General features: G+C 51.4%; 1 protein-coding gene across 1 annotated transcript in view; it reads right to left on the minus strand.

Moving 5' to 3' along the window:
- The window catches only part of TEAD4 (TEA domain transcription factor 4), a gene marked incomplete at its 5' end in the record, with an annotated part of 75630 nt that overhangs the window by 44935 nt on the left and 15677 nt on the right, over positions 1–15018 (minus strand). The window contains one exon of the mRNA XM_082419279.1: positions 366–620. Coding sequence (XP_082275405.1) covers positions 366–620 — 255 coding nt within the window. The remainder of the gene's footprint in view (positions 1–365; positions 621–15018) is intronic.

The raw sequence follows: 15018 nt of genomic DNA on the forward strand, positions 1-15018 counted from the left end.
CCTGCCTGACACACAGCAGCCTCCTGCATGGGGAAGGGGGGGAGGGAATGAGCCAGGACCCGCCCTACACAGCCAAGGTGGGAAGCTGGGAGAAGATGAGGCATTTGCCTGGGGGATGGCTGCAGGGATTTTCCTTCAGTACCACCTTCTCACCATCCTCCACATCCACCCAAAGGCGTCTCCTCCAAGGCCCTCCCATCCCTTGGGAGCCCAGGACAGAGTAAAGCAGCGTCCACCTGGGAGGAGCCCCAAGAAGTCACCCCGCTCCGTCACTTGGCAGGAGCGCGGTTGCTGTGCTGAGGCTGTTGCCAGGCCTGGGCCGTGAGTTGGGGGGCGCTGCTAGCCAGGCCCGACAGCCTCCTTACCGTACATCTTGCCTTCGTCTGAGAGGATGATCTTGCGCCGACCGCAGGGCGGGTAGATGGCCAGCGCCTCCTGGAAGCTCTGCTCAATGTCGGGGCTCCACACGCCCTCCGCGTCATTGTCGATGGGCTTGTCCAAGGCCTGGCTGCCCCCAGAGACGTTGCTCCCCTCGGGGGAGTTGGGAGAGCTCCACTCGTTGGAGGTAATGGTGCCGGCCGTGCCCTCCAAGGCTCCGCTTGGAGGAGCGCCCGTTGGACCTGTTTGGGCAGAAACCACGGCATTGGTGGATGAATGTGCGGACCAGGGTCGGAGGGGACCCAGGAAGCACCACCCCCAAACCAGGTGCTCCTCCTTTCCTGGCGATCACGGCGCAGGAGCTCAAGGGAAAGGCCGGGGATCCCAGGGAACAAAGGGTGAGGTGGAAGATCTGGGGGGTCAAGGGCAGGTCATCTCCCGTCCAGAGACCTCACCTTCCCACCCTGTCAAAGGAGCTTGATGACCAGGCTCCCTCTGATCATGGCTCTAAGAACCCAGATGGGGCTGAGAAGTTGGAGACGAGGACCAAGTGCCAGGGATGTTCTACATTAAATCAAAAAGGGGCAAAAGGATGAAAGATATTGTGCACCGTTGGTGGGAACAGAAAATGGGGCAACCACTAGGGAAAACAGTAGGGAGGTCCCTCAAAAAATCAAAATAAGAACTACCATATGATCCAGCAATTCCACTTCTGGGTATACACCCAGAAGAACCAAAAGCAGGGTCTCAAAGAGATTATTTATACACCCATGTTCACAGCAGCACTATTCACAATAGCCAAGAGACAGAAGCAACCCAAGTGTCCACGGATGAATGAAAGCATAAACAAAATGTAGTATCTATATACAATAGAGTATTATTATTCAACCTTAAAAAGGAAGGTTGAATAACATGGTTGGACGTGTTATTACATGGATGGACTTTGAGGACATTATCCTAAGTGACATAAGCCAGTCACAAAAGACAAATACTGTGTGATTCCACTTATATGACATCCTTAGGGTACTCAAAGTCATAGAGGCAGAAAGTAGAACGGTGGTTACCCCGGGCTGGGGGAGGAGGAGGTGGGGAGTTGCTGTTTAAGGGGTATAGGGTTTCGGTTTTGCAAGATGAAAAAGTTCCAGAGATGTGTTGCACAACAACGTGAATATACTTTTTTTTTTTCTGTTTTAAGTTTATTTTTTATGTTTTTTTTTTAATTTTTATGGAAGTATAGTTGATTTACAATGTTGTGTTAGTTTCAGATGTATAGCAACGTGATTAGTTAAACATATACATATATCCACTTGTGAATATACTTTTAACATTACTGAACTATACACTTAAAAATGGTTAAGATGGGGCTTCCCTGGTGGCACAGTGGTTAAGAATCCGCCTGCCAATGCAGGCGACACAGGTTCGAGCCCTGGTCCGGAAGATCCTACATGCCGCGGAGCAACTAAGCCTGAGTGCCACAACTACTGAGCCTACGCTCTAGAGCCCACAAACCACAACTACTGAGCCCACACGCCACAACTACTGAAGTCCACGCGCCTAGAGCCCATGCTCTGCAACAAGAGGAACCACCGCAATAAGAAGCCCGCGCACCACAACAAAGAGTAGCCCCCGCTCGCTGCAACTAGAGAGAGCCTGCACGCAGCAACAAAGACGCAATGCAGCCAAAAATAAATAAATAAATAAATTTATTTATTTTTTAAATGGTTAAGATGATAAATTTTGCACCATAAAATTATGGTGTAATTTTAATTAAAATACGAAACATGCAAAGTAAAATGCAGGTCACCATTCTCTTACTCCATCCCAGCTCAGGCTCTTTTCAGAGGAAGATTCTAGCCCTGGCAGATTCTCACATGTTGGGGATATGGAGAGGTTGACTGGCTGGTACCTCCAGAAGGTGACAACACAACCTTATTCTAGTCACTAGCATGAGACAAACCCAGGGACCTCTTGGCTCCAACTGTCCAAGCTGTGAATTTCTGGACACGATTCTCAGGGGTTTGGGAAGAAGCAGTACATACTAGTACTCTTAAGGCAGTTCTTGGATTATGAGTACCAGGTGGGTACCATTTGCCTCCCAAAGCCCTCCCAAGCTCCCAGCATCCCTCCTCTCCCAGCCACCAAGCGCATCTGCAAAGGAGGACCCCCCTCCCCATCACACGTCACCCCCTCCCCCATTACCCATGAGGAGCAGTGTGGTCCAGCAGCCCAAACCCAGGGCCAGGAATTGAAACACGAGCTCCCACCCACTTCCATCTAGGACCCTCTGAGATAAGACCTCCCCAGAGCACCTCTCACTTTCTCCCCCTTCCCCAGGCCTGTTAGAGGTACACATTGTTCACAGATAGGTGGGTATGAGGGTGAGCATGGTCAAGTTCACAAGGAGGAGCTGAGTGGGGGACAGCACATCCTGGGAGGGGTTGGAGGTTCCAAGAAGCTTGTCCTGGCTGCTGGCACAGACATGCAGTCGGAAGGAGGTTAGAACCACTGAAATTCAAAGTAGGAAACCTAACCCAATCCTCTCAGCTTGAGGATGGGGACACTGAGACCAGAAAGGCCTAGGGACGTGCCTGAGGTCATGCAGCAAATCAGTAGTGTAGCTGGGTCTGGATCTCCGCCCTCCAGGGTCCCAGGTCTTTTAGCATAACAAATGTCAACTTCCTCTCTGTGGCCAGTTAAAATAAGTTTTTCCCGAAGTGTGTCTGAGGGAGTCACTTGATCTGGAAGAAACTAGCTTATTCTCTACCAGAAATTCTGGTCTTGATCCTATTGTGAATGTTGAAACATTTTTCTGTACCTTCCAAAACAAACTTCTTTAAAGAGTTCTTAACTTTAATTTCTGGCAATACGGTAGATAAGACGGTTTTTAAAACTCACTCTGTAAAAGAAATCTAGAAATGATTAAACATAAGAAATACACTTTTAAATGCATAGCTGACTTCAGAAGAAAGTAAAGAGGCCCCAAATGAGACAACTCAAACCTATAACAATAAGCAAATGAGCTGTTACTACAACCCCAGGAAAAAGAGGATGAAGCTGATCTTAGTAATGAAGACACTGGGTTTTAGTGGCCACCCAGATGAGACCTTACACCTGAGAGATACAGGGAGGTTGGAACTGTGAACAATACCTCAGTCCTCAGAGAAAAGGTAGACTATTCACAAAATAGACAAGGAAGATTGTCTGTCTTGGCCTAAGCCCTAGGTACAAAAAAGAATTTTCTTTCCTAAGAATTTGTAGCCAAGGGCCTGCCCTTAAGTGGATTTGAGATTTGTATTTTATATAACGCAGGAACCCCCAGCCAATTCACAAAAATAAATAGTGATCCCAGGCTCAAAATCTCTGAGAAGACAATTTTAACTCAGACTGCAGAGATCCAAAGACTCGCTCAAGAATCTCAAAATCCAAAATTACAAATTTTAAGAGGAAACAGTTCACCATGATCAAGATTTGATGGGATTGGATCACCCAAGAACTACAGATAATTGAACAATCAGATAAAACTATTATATAATTGTATTTAAAATGATTATTGACTTAAGGAATTGGAAAGATGAGAATTAGACACTATCAAAAAGTACAAAGCAGACTGGGAAAAGAACCAAATAGAATATTTAGAAATAAACATTTTAGCCACTGAAGTTAAAAACTCAACCATTGAGAGTAACAGCAAATTAGACACAGCTAGAGAAAGAATTAACAACCTGGAAGATATATCTGAGGACATTATTCATAAATGCATTAAAAAGAATGAAGATAAAGAGCAAGAAGGACACAATAAGGCAGTTCAACATACCTTCAATTAACATTTGAGAAAAGTATAGAAAATGAAATAGAACAACATTTGAAAAAATAATGGCAAGGAATCTTGCAGGATTAATGAAATACATGAATCCTCCAATTCAGGAACCATACTAAATCCTAACCAGGATAAATTCAAATAAAATAAACAGATATTATAGAGACATGGAAGAATACCAAAAACAAAGAGTAGATCTTAAAAGCATCCAGAGTGAAGGGGCATATTACCTACAAGGGAAAGACTATCATACTGATTGTATATATTGATAGTGAACTTGTCAACTAGAAAACCCACAATAACATCTCCAAATTATGGAGAGAAAAATAACTGTCAACCTAGAATTAGAAACCCAACCTAAATATCATTCAAGAATGAACATTAGGGGCTTCCCTGGTGGCGCAGTGGTTGAGAATCTGCCTGCCAATGCAGGGGACACGGGTTCGAGCCCTGGTCTGGGAAGATCCCACATGCCGCGGAGCAACTCGGCCCGTGAGCCACAACTACTGAGCCTGAGCGTCTGGAGCCTGTGCTCCGCAACAAGAGAGGCTGCGATAGTGAGAGGCCCGTGCACCGCGATGAAGAGTGGCCCCCACTCGCCGCAACTGGAGAAAGCCCTCACACAGAAACGAAGACCCAACACAGCCAAAAATAAAAATAATAAATAAATAATAAATAAAAAAATTAAAAAAAAAAAAAAAGAATGAACATTAGGGACTTCCCTGGGGGTGCAGTGGTTAAAAATCTGCCTGCCAATGCAGGGCGACATGGGTTCGGTCCGGGAAGACCCCACATGCTGTGAAGCAACTTAAGCCTGTGCACCACAACTACTGAGCCTGCGCTCTAGAGCCTGTGAGCCACAACTACTGAGCCCGCGTGCCACAACTACTGAAGCCCACGCGCCTAGAGCCTGTGCTCTGCAACAAGAGAAGCCACCGCAATGAGAAGCCCGAGCACCACGACGAAGAGTAGCCCCCACTCGCTGCAAGTAGAGAAAAGCCCGCGCGCAGCAACGAAGACCCAACGCAGCCAAAAATAAATTAATTTTAAAAAAGAAAAGGAAAAGAATGAACATTAAATAAAAGCATTTTCAGACAAAGACAGAGAGAATTTAGTAGTAACAGACCCTCACTGGAAAAAAACAAAAAATCAAAAACCAACAGTTTTGTTTCCTTTAAGAGGTAGCTTTAAAAAAAAAAAAAAAGGAACTGGTATGAAAAGATATTACATACATGGAAGAATAGTGAGCAAGGTGACTGGTAAAAACGAGTGAATCTAAACTGTACTAACTACATAAAAATAATAACAACGAGGATGACTAAGTTGGCCACACAATACACACACACGCGAATGCAGAAAAACCATATTTCTGAACCATAAGCTCAGAAGACGCATTTGATACAAGACCCATTCACAGTAAAAACTCTTAGCACACTGTAGAAAAAAAAGGAACTTCCTTAATCTAACAACAGATTTCTTCCCAAAACCTACTATTGTGATATTTTGATTTGTAAGAAGAAGTACACATTTGGTCTTTGTCCTGTTTCTGACACAGAGCCCCCAAAACCCTTGAAATTTCCTAAGTGCTGAGAGCCATAAAGGTATCTTTTGTTACGGGGATGAGGTGCACCTGAGGATGGGGGCTGGTGGCCAGGAGAACCATCAAAGTGATTAGAGGGTGGAACTTTCAGCCCCACCCACCCGACCTCTGGGAAGGGGAGAGAGGCAAGAGGTTGAATTAATCAACAGCCAACGATGTAATCAACCATACCTCAACAGTGAAGCCTCCATAAAAACACCAAAGGAGAAGGTTCTGAGAGCTTCTGCGTTGGTGACCATGTGCAGATATGGGGAGTGACTGCCCACAGGAAGGGCATGGAAGTTCCGCGCCCTTTCCCTACGTCATGCCATATGCATCTCTTCCATCAGGCTGTTCCTGAGTTACATCCTTTTACAGTAAACAGGTAGTCTAGTAAGTAAAATGTTTCTCTGAGTTCTGTGAACCACACTCTAGCAAGTTAACTGGACCCAAGGGAGGGATTTATTGGAACCTCCAATGTATAGTAGGTGATAACCTGAACTTGCAGGGGTTCAGTCTTGTGGGACTGAGCCCTTAACCTGTGGGATCTCACGCTACCTCCTGGTAGATAATGTTAGAACTGAGTTGAATTGTAGGACACCCAGCTGGTTGGTGAGGGGGAAAAAACCCATTCACAGGTTGAAATTGGTGACCAAAGCTTTTAATGATTAAACACTAAAAGCATTACATTTAAAGTCAGGAATAAGATAAAGAATGCTGAGTTTCAACACTGAACACTCACACTGTAATAGAAGTCCTAGCCAACACAGTAGAGCAGAAGAAGAATTGTGAAGATTGGAAAGGAAGTAAAATTGTCATTACGCTAAGGAATGATGAGAGAAGATTGAAAAGATGCTACAAACACATCATAAAAAAGTTCAGCAAGACCAACTTATCAAAACCAATTCCATTCTTTTATGACAGAAATAAGGTATTAGACAACATAATTTTTTGTATTCCAAATACCCCATTTGGAAACCAAAGCCATAATTTATCCAGTAGTGATAAATCTAACAAAGATTTGTCACTTTACAGAGAAAATGGTAATTGCTTTGAAAGATGTACAATCCCTGCATAAATGGAGAGGAAACTGTGTGTTTGTGGATGGCAAAACCCATCACCAAGAGGTTGAACCTCTCCAGATAAAGCATAAATTCAATGAAATCAGGAACAAAAATCTCACAAGGTTTTCCACAAAACTTAACACTGATCCTCAAAACACACGGAGGCCCAAGACGGTTGTCAAGTCATCTAACTGAGCGCCTTCACCTTGGGTCAGACCCTTCCCATACATGTCTCCCCACGGTTCCGACCTGACCTCTCCTCTTTAAACCCTGAACACACCCCTTGTGGGGGGGGGGTCCTCACCCATGGCTTACCCCTCACTATGATTCCCCAACCTGAATCTTTCCTGGGTTCGGACTGCATAGCGACCAGCCTCGGATCACCAGACGTCTCCAAAGCTCTTCCGACTCAACATGGCCAAAGTCCCATCCTTCCACTTGTGGCTGAACCTTCCTCCTGCTCGGCCGCTCAGGAACAGACACAACCCTCCACCCAGAAGCCAGAAACCGAGGAGTGCCTTTTGACTTTTCCCTCTCATCTCCCATCAGCAATCCACGACCACACCCTGTCTTTCTCTCTTGGAGCCCTAACCCAAAGCTTTCCCAGTGCTCACCTGGACGACCGGGCAAGCCCCATCCAGACTCCATAATCTTTTCACTGCAGCCAGCGATGCTTCTACAGCACACGATTCCTCCACTTAAAGTCTTTCCAGGGCTCTTAGATAATGGGATTTTACAGGGCCCTTTATCCACTGATTTAGCCATACCTTCCATCCGTCTGCACCATTCTCTCTCCTCCCTCTTCTTTGCACCCCGCTCCCAAGCCCCAAACTCAGTTGCCCAAATGATACCCCAAAATGCCAAGCTCTTCCCCCGCACAGGGCAGAGCTGCCGGTGACTTTCCTCCCCATCCCCCTTCCCTCGGCCAACTCCTACCCATCCTTAAGGTCCAGCCAAAATCTTTTCTTTTTCATTTTTTTTTTTTAATTGAAGAATAGCTGATTTACAATACTGTGTTAGTTTCAGGAGTACAGCTGTTCCAGCCAAAATCTCCCTTCCCCTGGGAGGATGGCCCCAAGCTCAGTCTGGGTGAGGCGCCCTCCGCGCTCCGGCAGGTCCCCGTGCTTTCGGCACCTCAGCCCCAGCTCCCAGGGTGACTGGTCCCCCTTAACACACTGCAGACTCCACGAGGGCAGGGCTGGCCGTCTTTCTCCGCTAAATCCTCCGCACACTGCACACGCTGGGGACAAAAGGATGAACAAATCAATGGCTATTTGGTGCGTGTCTGTGAAGTAATGATTTCTCTGTGGAGAGGATGCACTATTCTGTGTTCAGTGTCAGGAAACAGAAGAAAATCTCAGTAAATGTCTGGACTTGGGCACACCAGAGGGAGAGCTTGAGTTGTATGTAAATCCCTTTGGGGTTTATTCTGGAGGCTTGTAAATGAAAGGGTGACGTCTGGGAATCAAGACGCTGTTTCTGGCTCCAGTTCAACAAGCCACTGTGACCGTGGACGAGTCCCTCTGTTTCTCTGGGCCTCAGCCAGCTCACCTGTGAATTCTGTCCCTGGCAGGTCCCTCCTGCCCTGGCAGTGCCTGCGGCTCACAGCCCAACCCCCTACTCTCCCAAGCGGCCTCTAAACATACCTTGCGGACTCTCGCCTGTGGCTTTGCTCAGAGGAGGCTGGAAACCGATCCGCCTTGGAGAGGCGTCCATGTGATGGTCGGTAAGACCAGATGTCAACTGCACAGGGCCTGACCCAGAGCCCGTGCTCAGGAAGAGCTATTCACGTCACCCTTACTAAGCTGCACATAAAGCCTAGAGCCCTAAACAGACCAGTTAGATACATACACCTTAAGCCCTAAAGCCTAATAATAATTAATACTAGCTAGTTAATAATATGAATACCTACGGCGTCGTGTCTCCTGGCTTCACCTAGATTTTGTTCTGGGATCTGACACTAAACACAGAAGGTGCCCCGGAGGCCAGAAAGTTAGGAGATGAAAAGGAGGGTGCCCCAACTTCCCTGGCTCCACGTGGGCCCCTCGGAGAGCAGGGCCTGTGGTCCCTGGGCCCTTCCTTCCCCTGAGCTGGGAGCTGGGCTGGGCTGGGAGCTGGGCTGGGCAGGGAGCTGAGCTGGGCTGGGAGCTGGGCTGGGCTGGGCTGGGAGCTGGGCTGGGAGCTGGGCTGAGCTGGGCTGAGCTGGGCGGGGAGCTGGGCTGAGCTGGGAGCTGGGCTGAGCTGGGAGCTGGGCTGGGCTGGGAGCTGGGCTGGGCAGGGAGCTGAGCTGAGCTGGGAGCTGGGCTGGGCTGGGAGCTGGGCTGGGCTGGGAGCTGGGCTGGGCTGGGAGCTGGGCTGGGCTGGGCTGGGAGCTGGGCTGAGCTGGGCTGAGCTGGGCGGGGAGCTGGGCTGAGCTGGGAGCTGGGCTGAACTGGGAGCTGGGCTGGGCTGGGAGCTGGGCTGAGCTGGGAGCTGGGCTGGGCTGGGAGCTGGGCTGAGCTGGGAGCTGGGCTGGGCTGGGAGCTGGGCTGGGCAGGGAGCTGAGCTGGGCTGGGAGCTGGGCTGGGCTGGGAGCTGGGCTGGGCTGGGAGCTGGGCTGGGCTGGGCTGGGAGCTGGGCTGGGAGCTGGGCTGAGCTGGGCGGGGAGCTGGGCTGAGCTGGGAGCTGGGCTGAGCTGGGAGCTGGGCTGGGCTGAGCTGCAAGCTGGGCTGGGCTGGGAGCTGGGCTCAGCTGCGAGCTGGGCTGAGCTGGGAGCTGGGCTGGGCTTCAAGCTGGGCTGAGCTGGGAGCTGGGCTGGGCTGGGAGCTGGGCTGAGCTGGGAGCTGGGCTGGGCTGGGAGCTGGGCTGGGCAGGGAGCTGAGCTGGGCGGGGAGCTGGGCTGGGCTTCGAGCTGGGCTGAGCTGGGAGCTGGGCTGGGCTGGGAGCTGGGCTGGGCTGGGAGCTGGGCTGGGCAGGGAGCTGAGCTGGGCTGGGAGCTGGGCTGGGCTGGGAGCTGGGCTGGGCTGGGCTGGGAGCTGGGCTGGGAGCTGGGCTGAGCTGGGCTGAGCTGGGCGGGGAGCTGGGCTGAGCTGGGAGCTGGGCTGAGCTGGGAGCTGGGCTGGGCTGAGCTGCAAGCTGGGCTGGGCTGGGAGCTGGGCTCAGCTGCGAGCTGGGCTGAGCTGGGAGCTGGGCTGGGCTTCGAGCTGGGCTGAGCTGGGAGCTGGGCTGGGCTGGGAGCTGGGCTGAGCTGGGAGCTGGGCTGGGCTGGGAGCTGGGCTGGGCTGGGAGCTGGGCTGGGCAGGGAGCTGAGCTGGGCGGGGAGCTGGGCTGGGCTTCGAGCTGGGCTGAGCTGGGAGCTGGGCTGGGCTGGGAGCTGGGCTGGGCTGGGAGCTGGGCTGGGCTGAGCTGCAAGCTGGGCTGAGCTGGGAGATGGGTTGAGCTGGGAGATGGGCTGGGCTGGGAGCTGGGCTGGGCTGGGCTGGGAGCTGGGCTGAGCTGGGAGCTGGGCTGGGCTGGGAGCTGGGCTGGGCTGAGCTGCGAGCTGGGCTGAGCTGGGAGATGGGTTGAGCTGGGAGCTGGGCTGGGCTGGGAGCTGGGCTGGGCTGGGAGCTGGGCTGAGCTGGGAGCTGGGCTGGGCTGGGAGCTGGGCTGAGCTGGGAGCTGGGCTGGGCTGGGAGCTGGGCTGGGCAGGGAGCTGAGCTGAGCTGGGAGCTGGGCTGGGCTGGGAGCTGGGCTGGGCTGGGAGCTGGGCTGGGCTGAGCTGCAAGCTGGGCTGAGCTGGGAGATGGGTTGAGCTGGGAGATGGGTTGAGCTGGGAGCTGGGCTGGGCTGGGAGCTGGGCTGGGAGCTGGGCTGAGCTGGGAGCTGGGCTGGGCTGGGAGCTGGGCTGAGCTGCGAGCTGGGCTTCGTGGGCAGGGGCAAGCTGGGCCCAGACCCTGCCCCAGGAGGCAGGTTTGCTGAGGCCCCCGCACTGGGTCCACCCCAAGGAGAGCTGGGCAGAGGGTCACCCAAGGCCCTGGGCCACGGGATCCATTACCAAAATGGAGCTGCTCCCAGCTCCGTGTGGCCTGCCATTCCCAGCCCACAACCCTGCCGGCCTGGCCTCTCCACAACCCCCCCGCCACCCCCGCCAGCCCACGGCCGGGCCTGGCAGGTGCTTCCCTCCCCAGGCAAAGCTCCCACGCGGCCTCTGCCCGCGGCTAGAAGGGGTGGGGGGTAGGGTAAGCCAACAGCAGCCCAGTGAAGGGTCCCTCTGCTCCTCCTCCTCCTCCCCCAGCGGCCCTCGGGGGCCTGCCAGGAGGGGCTGGAGGGGACAGATGGCATCGCTGAGCCTGGGCCAGGTGCCACAAGCAGAGGAACAAAAATAATCCCTGACTTGGCTCCAGGGCCTGCCCCGGCGGCCTCCCGCTCTGCCCCGCCCCCCCTAAAAGCCCACCCAAGGCCACAGAGCACTCAGCTCCATCCTAGGGACCGCCGATGCTGGTTACTCAGGACTTTTCCAAAGAATCGGGAACTTACGGGCTTTTATCAAGATCTTTCTAATAATGAGAATAATAAGCTTCTCAAAAACACCTTCAGGACAGGAAGGGAACTGTGATCCCCAGGTTATAAATGGAGAACCCAAGTCTCAAGGAGGACCAATCTCTCACCCTGACAGAGTGACCTCAGATCTAGTCCTGTCCCCTGCCTGGTCCACTGTGGTGTCCTCAAGACTTGTCTCCTGCTCTCAAAGCCCACCCCCTTCAGTAGCCCTCCACGGCCATCAGTGATCACTCAGCCCCCCCGACTCCCCCTCACGCCTGGAGCCCCCAACATGCCACTCAGAACGTGGCAACACCTGGTCCTGTAAAAGTGGTGGCACCTGTGCCCACCTGTCTCCCCTGCTGGCTGTGAGCTACTTGAGGACATGATTTTCTCCTACATCCGTGTCCCCCACCACTCCTGGCTCCAAGTTGGGGACTTAGCAGCAGACGGCATCCTTAATTAAGGAGTCAATTCTTCCACTGGTCCCCTTTCCTCGGTCAAGGACAAATCTACTACTCGTTTCCTTTTTATCACAATATCTCTGACTCGTTGGGCGTCAACACATGTTATAACCTCCTCCCCATGGCGCTGCCCCCAGACTGGAAGTGATGGAGGCTGGAAGGAACTAGGGAAATTTATAGGACTTGCCTGGCGTCATCCAGAAAGTTAGGGAGAGACCGTGAGGACAGGGCCTGAGGCTCCCGCCCAGTTACAAGAACAAGAGCTCTGGGATCCAGGCTAAAGGCTCCAGCCACACAGGACCCTCGGGATGGGGTTCTCACGTCCTGCCCACAGATGCCTCAGCTCTTAACGCTGATGCCCCTCTCCTGGACGCCTTTGGAAGAACCACCTCCTTCATCCCAACAACCCCTATAACTGAGAAGCTGGAAGGAAAAGAAAAGTTGGGGTTTCCTTCCAGGAACCCATCCCAATCTTCCAGATACATGAATCCCAGGTATGAAGATGTGGGATATGGGATATGGTTGGGGGGGCGGGGTGTGGAGACTAAGTAATCTGGGAGGAAGGGAGTGGGTCCTCTTCTGCTTCAACCCCAGAACAGGGATCCTTCTTCAGGCTGCAGGACTCGTCTATGAGGTCCGGTTATCAGGGCAGGTGGGGTCTAGTTTCTGAACCCCAGGTGCTTCGCCCAATCTGACTTAGCTGTTACAGAACCCACAGAGCACTGCACTGGACAGAGTGTGGATTTTCCTCATCCAACAGACTTCAGAACTGGGACAAAATTGGCTCTCCCATCATTACCCTGGCTAGTCGCACCGGACCAGACTCTGGAGATTGGATCCAACTGTACAAGGACCACAAAATACTGCACACACTGAAGGAGATAGAGACCTCTGGGGTGCCAGGGTGGGGAGGGCAGGGCCAGTCATCTCTGAGCCTTCGCTGGCCGGACCTCATTCCTTAAACAAGAACAGGAGGGGAGATCAGGAGCAGTGGGCCCCAGCCTCCCTCCAGCCCCATCCCCCTCTCCCCTCCAGCCTCTGGCCTCCTCACGGCCTCTGAGTTCACGCACATTGTTTTCCGGCTGAGGCCAGGCCTCTGTACTTAATTCCCGACACCAGTCCAACCACAAACATCTACGGAGGGCGGAGGGAAATGGAAGAGGTCCGTAAAAGGGAACAGAAAAGTTCAGCTCTAAGAATAAGGTCTGAGGACTTCCCTGGTGGTCCAGTGGTTGGGACTCCACGCTTCCGCTGCAGGTGGCACATGTTCGATCCCTGGTCAGGGAACTAAGATCCCACGTGCCACCCTGGGAGGGAGGGAGGGAGGGAGGGAGAGAGAGAGAGAGAAAGAAAGAAAGAAATAAAGAAAGAAAGAAGGGTCTGAGGTCTAATGTCTCACATGGTGACTACAGTTGCTGAATGTTCTCACACACACACAAAAGAAAAACATGTGAGATGAGAGATGTGCTAATTAACTAGATGGAGGGGACCCTTTCACAATGTATATGCACATCAAATTACCAGACCCTTGAAGTATCTTACAGTTCTAGATGTCAGTTACGCCTCAGTAAAGCTGAAATTACCTACTGTACGCCAGGCTCGGGGTATGAGGTCACTAGGACATGGTTCTGCCCTCAACATACTTCATCTATGGGTCCAGGGGTCCCTGCAACGATGCAAGTACAGTCCACCCCTTATTACCCACAGAACTGTCACAGATTCCGTGTTTGCAAATTCATTCAGTCACTAGAATCCGTAACCCAAACTGACACTGGCGGTGCTTCCCGGTCACTCGGACACGTCCCTGCGCTAAGCGGCCATCACCCGTGGTCCACCTGAGGTCAAGCAAGCCCGCCCTGCCTTCCGGTTTCAGCTCAGACCCCAAACAAGCATCCGTCCTTTTCCAGGTCTATTTAGTGCCATGCTTTTCCCACTTTTGTCTTTTTGTTGTTGATCTCACTGTTTAAAATGGCCCCCAAGTGGGCCATGGGGGGGCTGCCTGGTGTCCCCAGGTGCAAGGAGGTCATGATGTGCCTCATGGAGAAAATACACGCGTTAGATAAGCTTTGTCCAGGCGGGAGTGATGGTGCTGTTGGTCGTGAGTTCAATGTTAATGAATCAACAATCTATATTAAATTAGGTGTCTCTGAACAGAAACACACATAAAGCAAGGTTACGAACTAAATGGATGACAAAAATGTTGCGACCAGAGCCTCATAGGAACCTAACCCGTGTCTGCCCTCAGAACACTGGTTCAGTACCTGCTAATTCACGTTCTCGGTGACTTTATAGGAATCAGGAATGACAAGAATCCAGTGCACCAGGGAGAGTAACACGTTAACCATTACAGGTAAACGTCTTGGGGGGAGGGGGAGGATTTCAATAGACACTGAGCTCAAGACCCTGGGAAAATCACACCTGGTGGAGAAAGACATGCCCCAAGGCAGCCAAAAGGTGGAGACAGCCCCAATGTCCTTCAACAGACAAGGAATAAACAAAAGGTCATCTATCCATACAGTGAACTATTATTCAGCTTTAAAAAGGAATGGGGGAAAAAAAAGGGAGTTGCCTGGTGGTCCAGTGGTTAGGACTCCCGCACTTTCACTGCCGTGGGCCGGGTTCAATCCCTGGTCGGGGAACTGAGATCCCAAAAGCCATGCGGCACGGCCAAAAAGATACAAAAATTAAAGATTAAAAAAAATAAAAATAAAAAGCAATGGAATTCTGACACATGCTACAACATGGATGAACTTGGGGACATTATGCTAAGTGAAATAAGCCAGACACATAAAGGATGAATATTCTATGATTCCACTTCTATAAAACACCTAAAACAGGCAAATCCATAGAGACAGAAAGTAGAAGACAGGTTATGAGGGGTGTGGGGTGAGGGGGAAGTTCTGTAATAGGGACAGAGTTTCTGTTTGGGATGATGAAAAAGTTCTGAAGACCGATGGTGATGGTAACACAACACTGTACTTAATATTACTGAACTGTACACTTAACAACGGTTAAAATGGTACATTTTATGTTGTGCATATTCTACCACATTTTTTTTAAAAGGGTCACCAGGAGATAGAAGGGAAAAAGAAATGGATGGAGAGGGGAGAGGGGGTCACTCCAGGAGTCTGGAGCCCAACATACAGGAGAGAAAGGAAGTTGGCCTACGTATAAGCAGAAATGCAGAGAGAGAAGGCGGGCAAGCCCCCGGGATGG

This window comes from Balaenoptera physalus (assembly GCF_965194825.1).
Source record: "Balaenoptera physalus genome assembly, chromosome: 13".
Taxonomy (NCBI): Eukaryota; Metazoa; Chordata; class Mammalia; order Artiodactyla; family Balaenopteridae; genus Balaenoptera; species Balaenoptera physalus.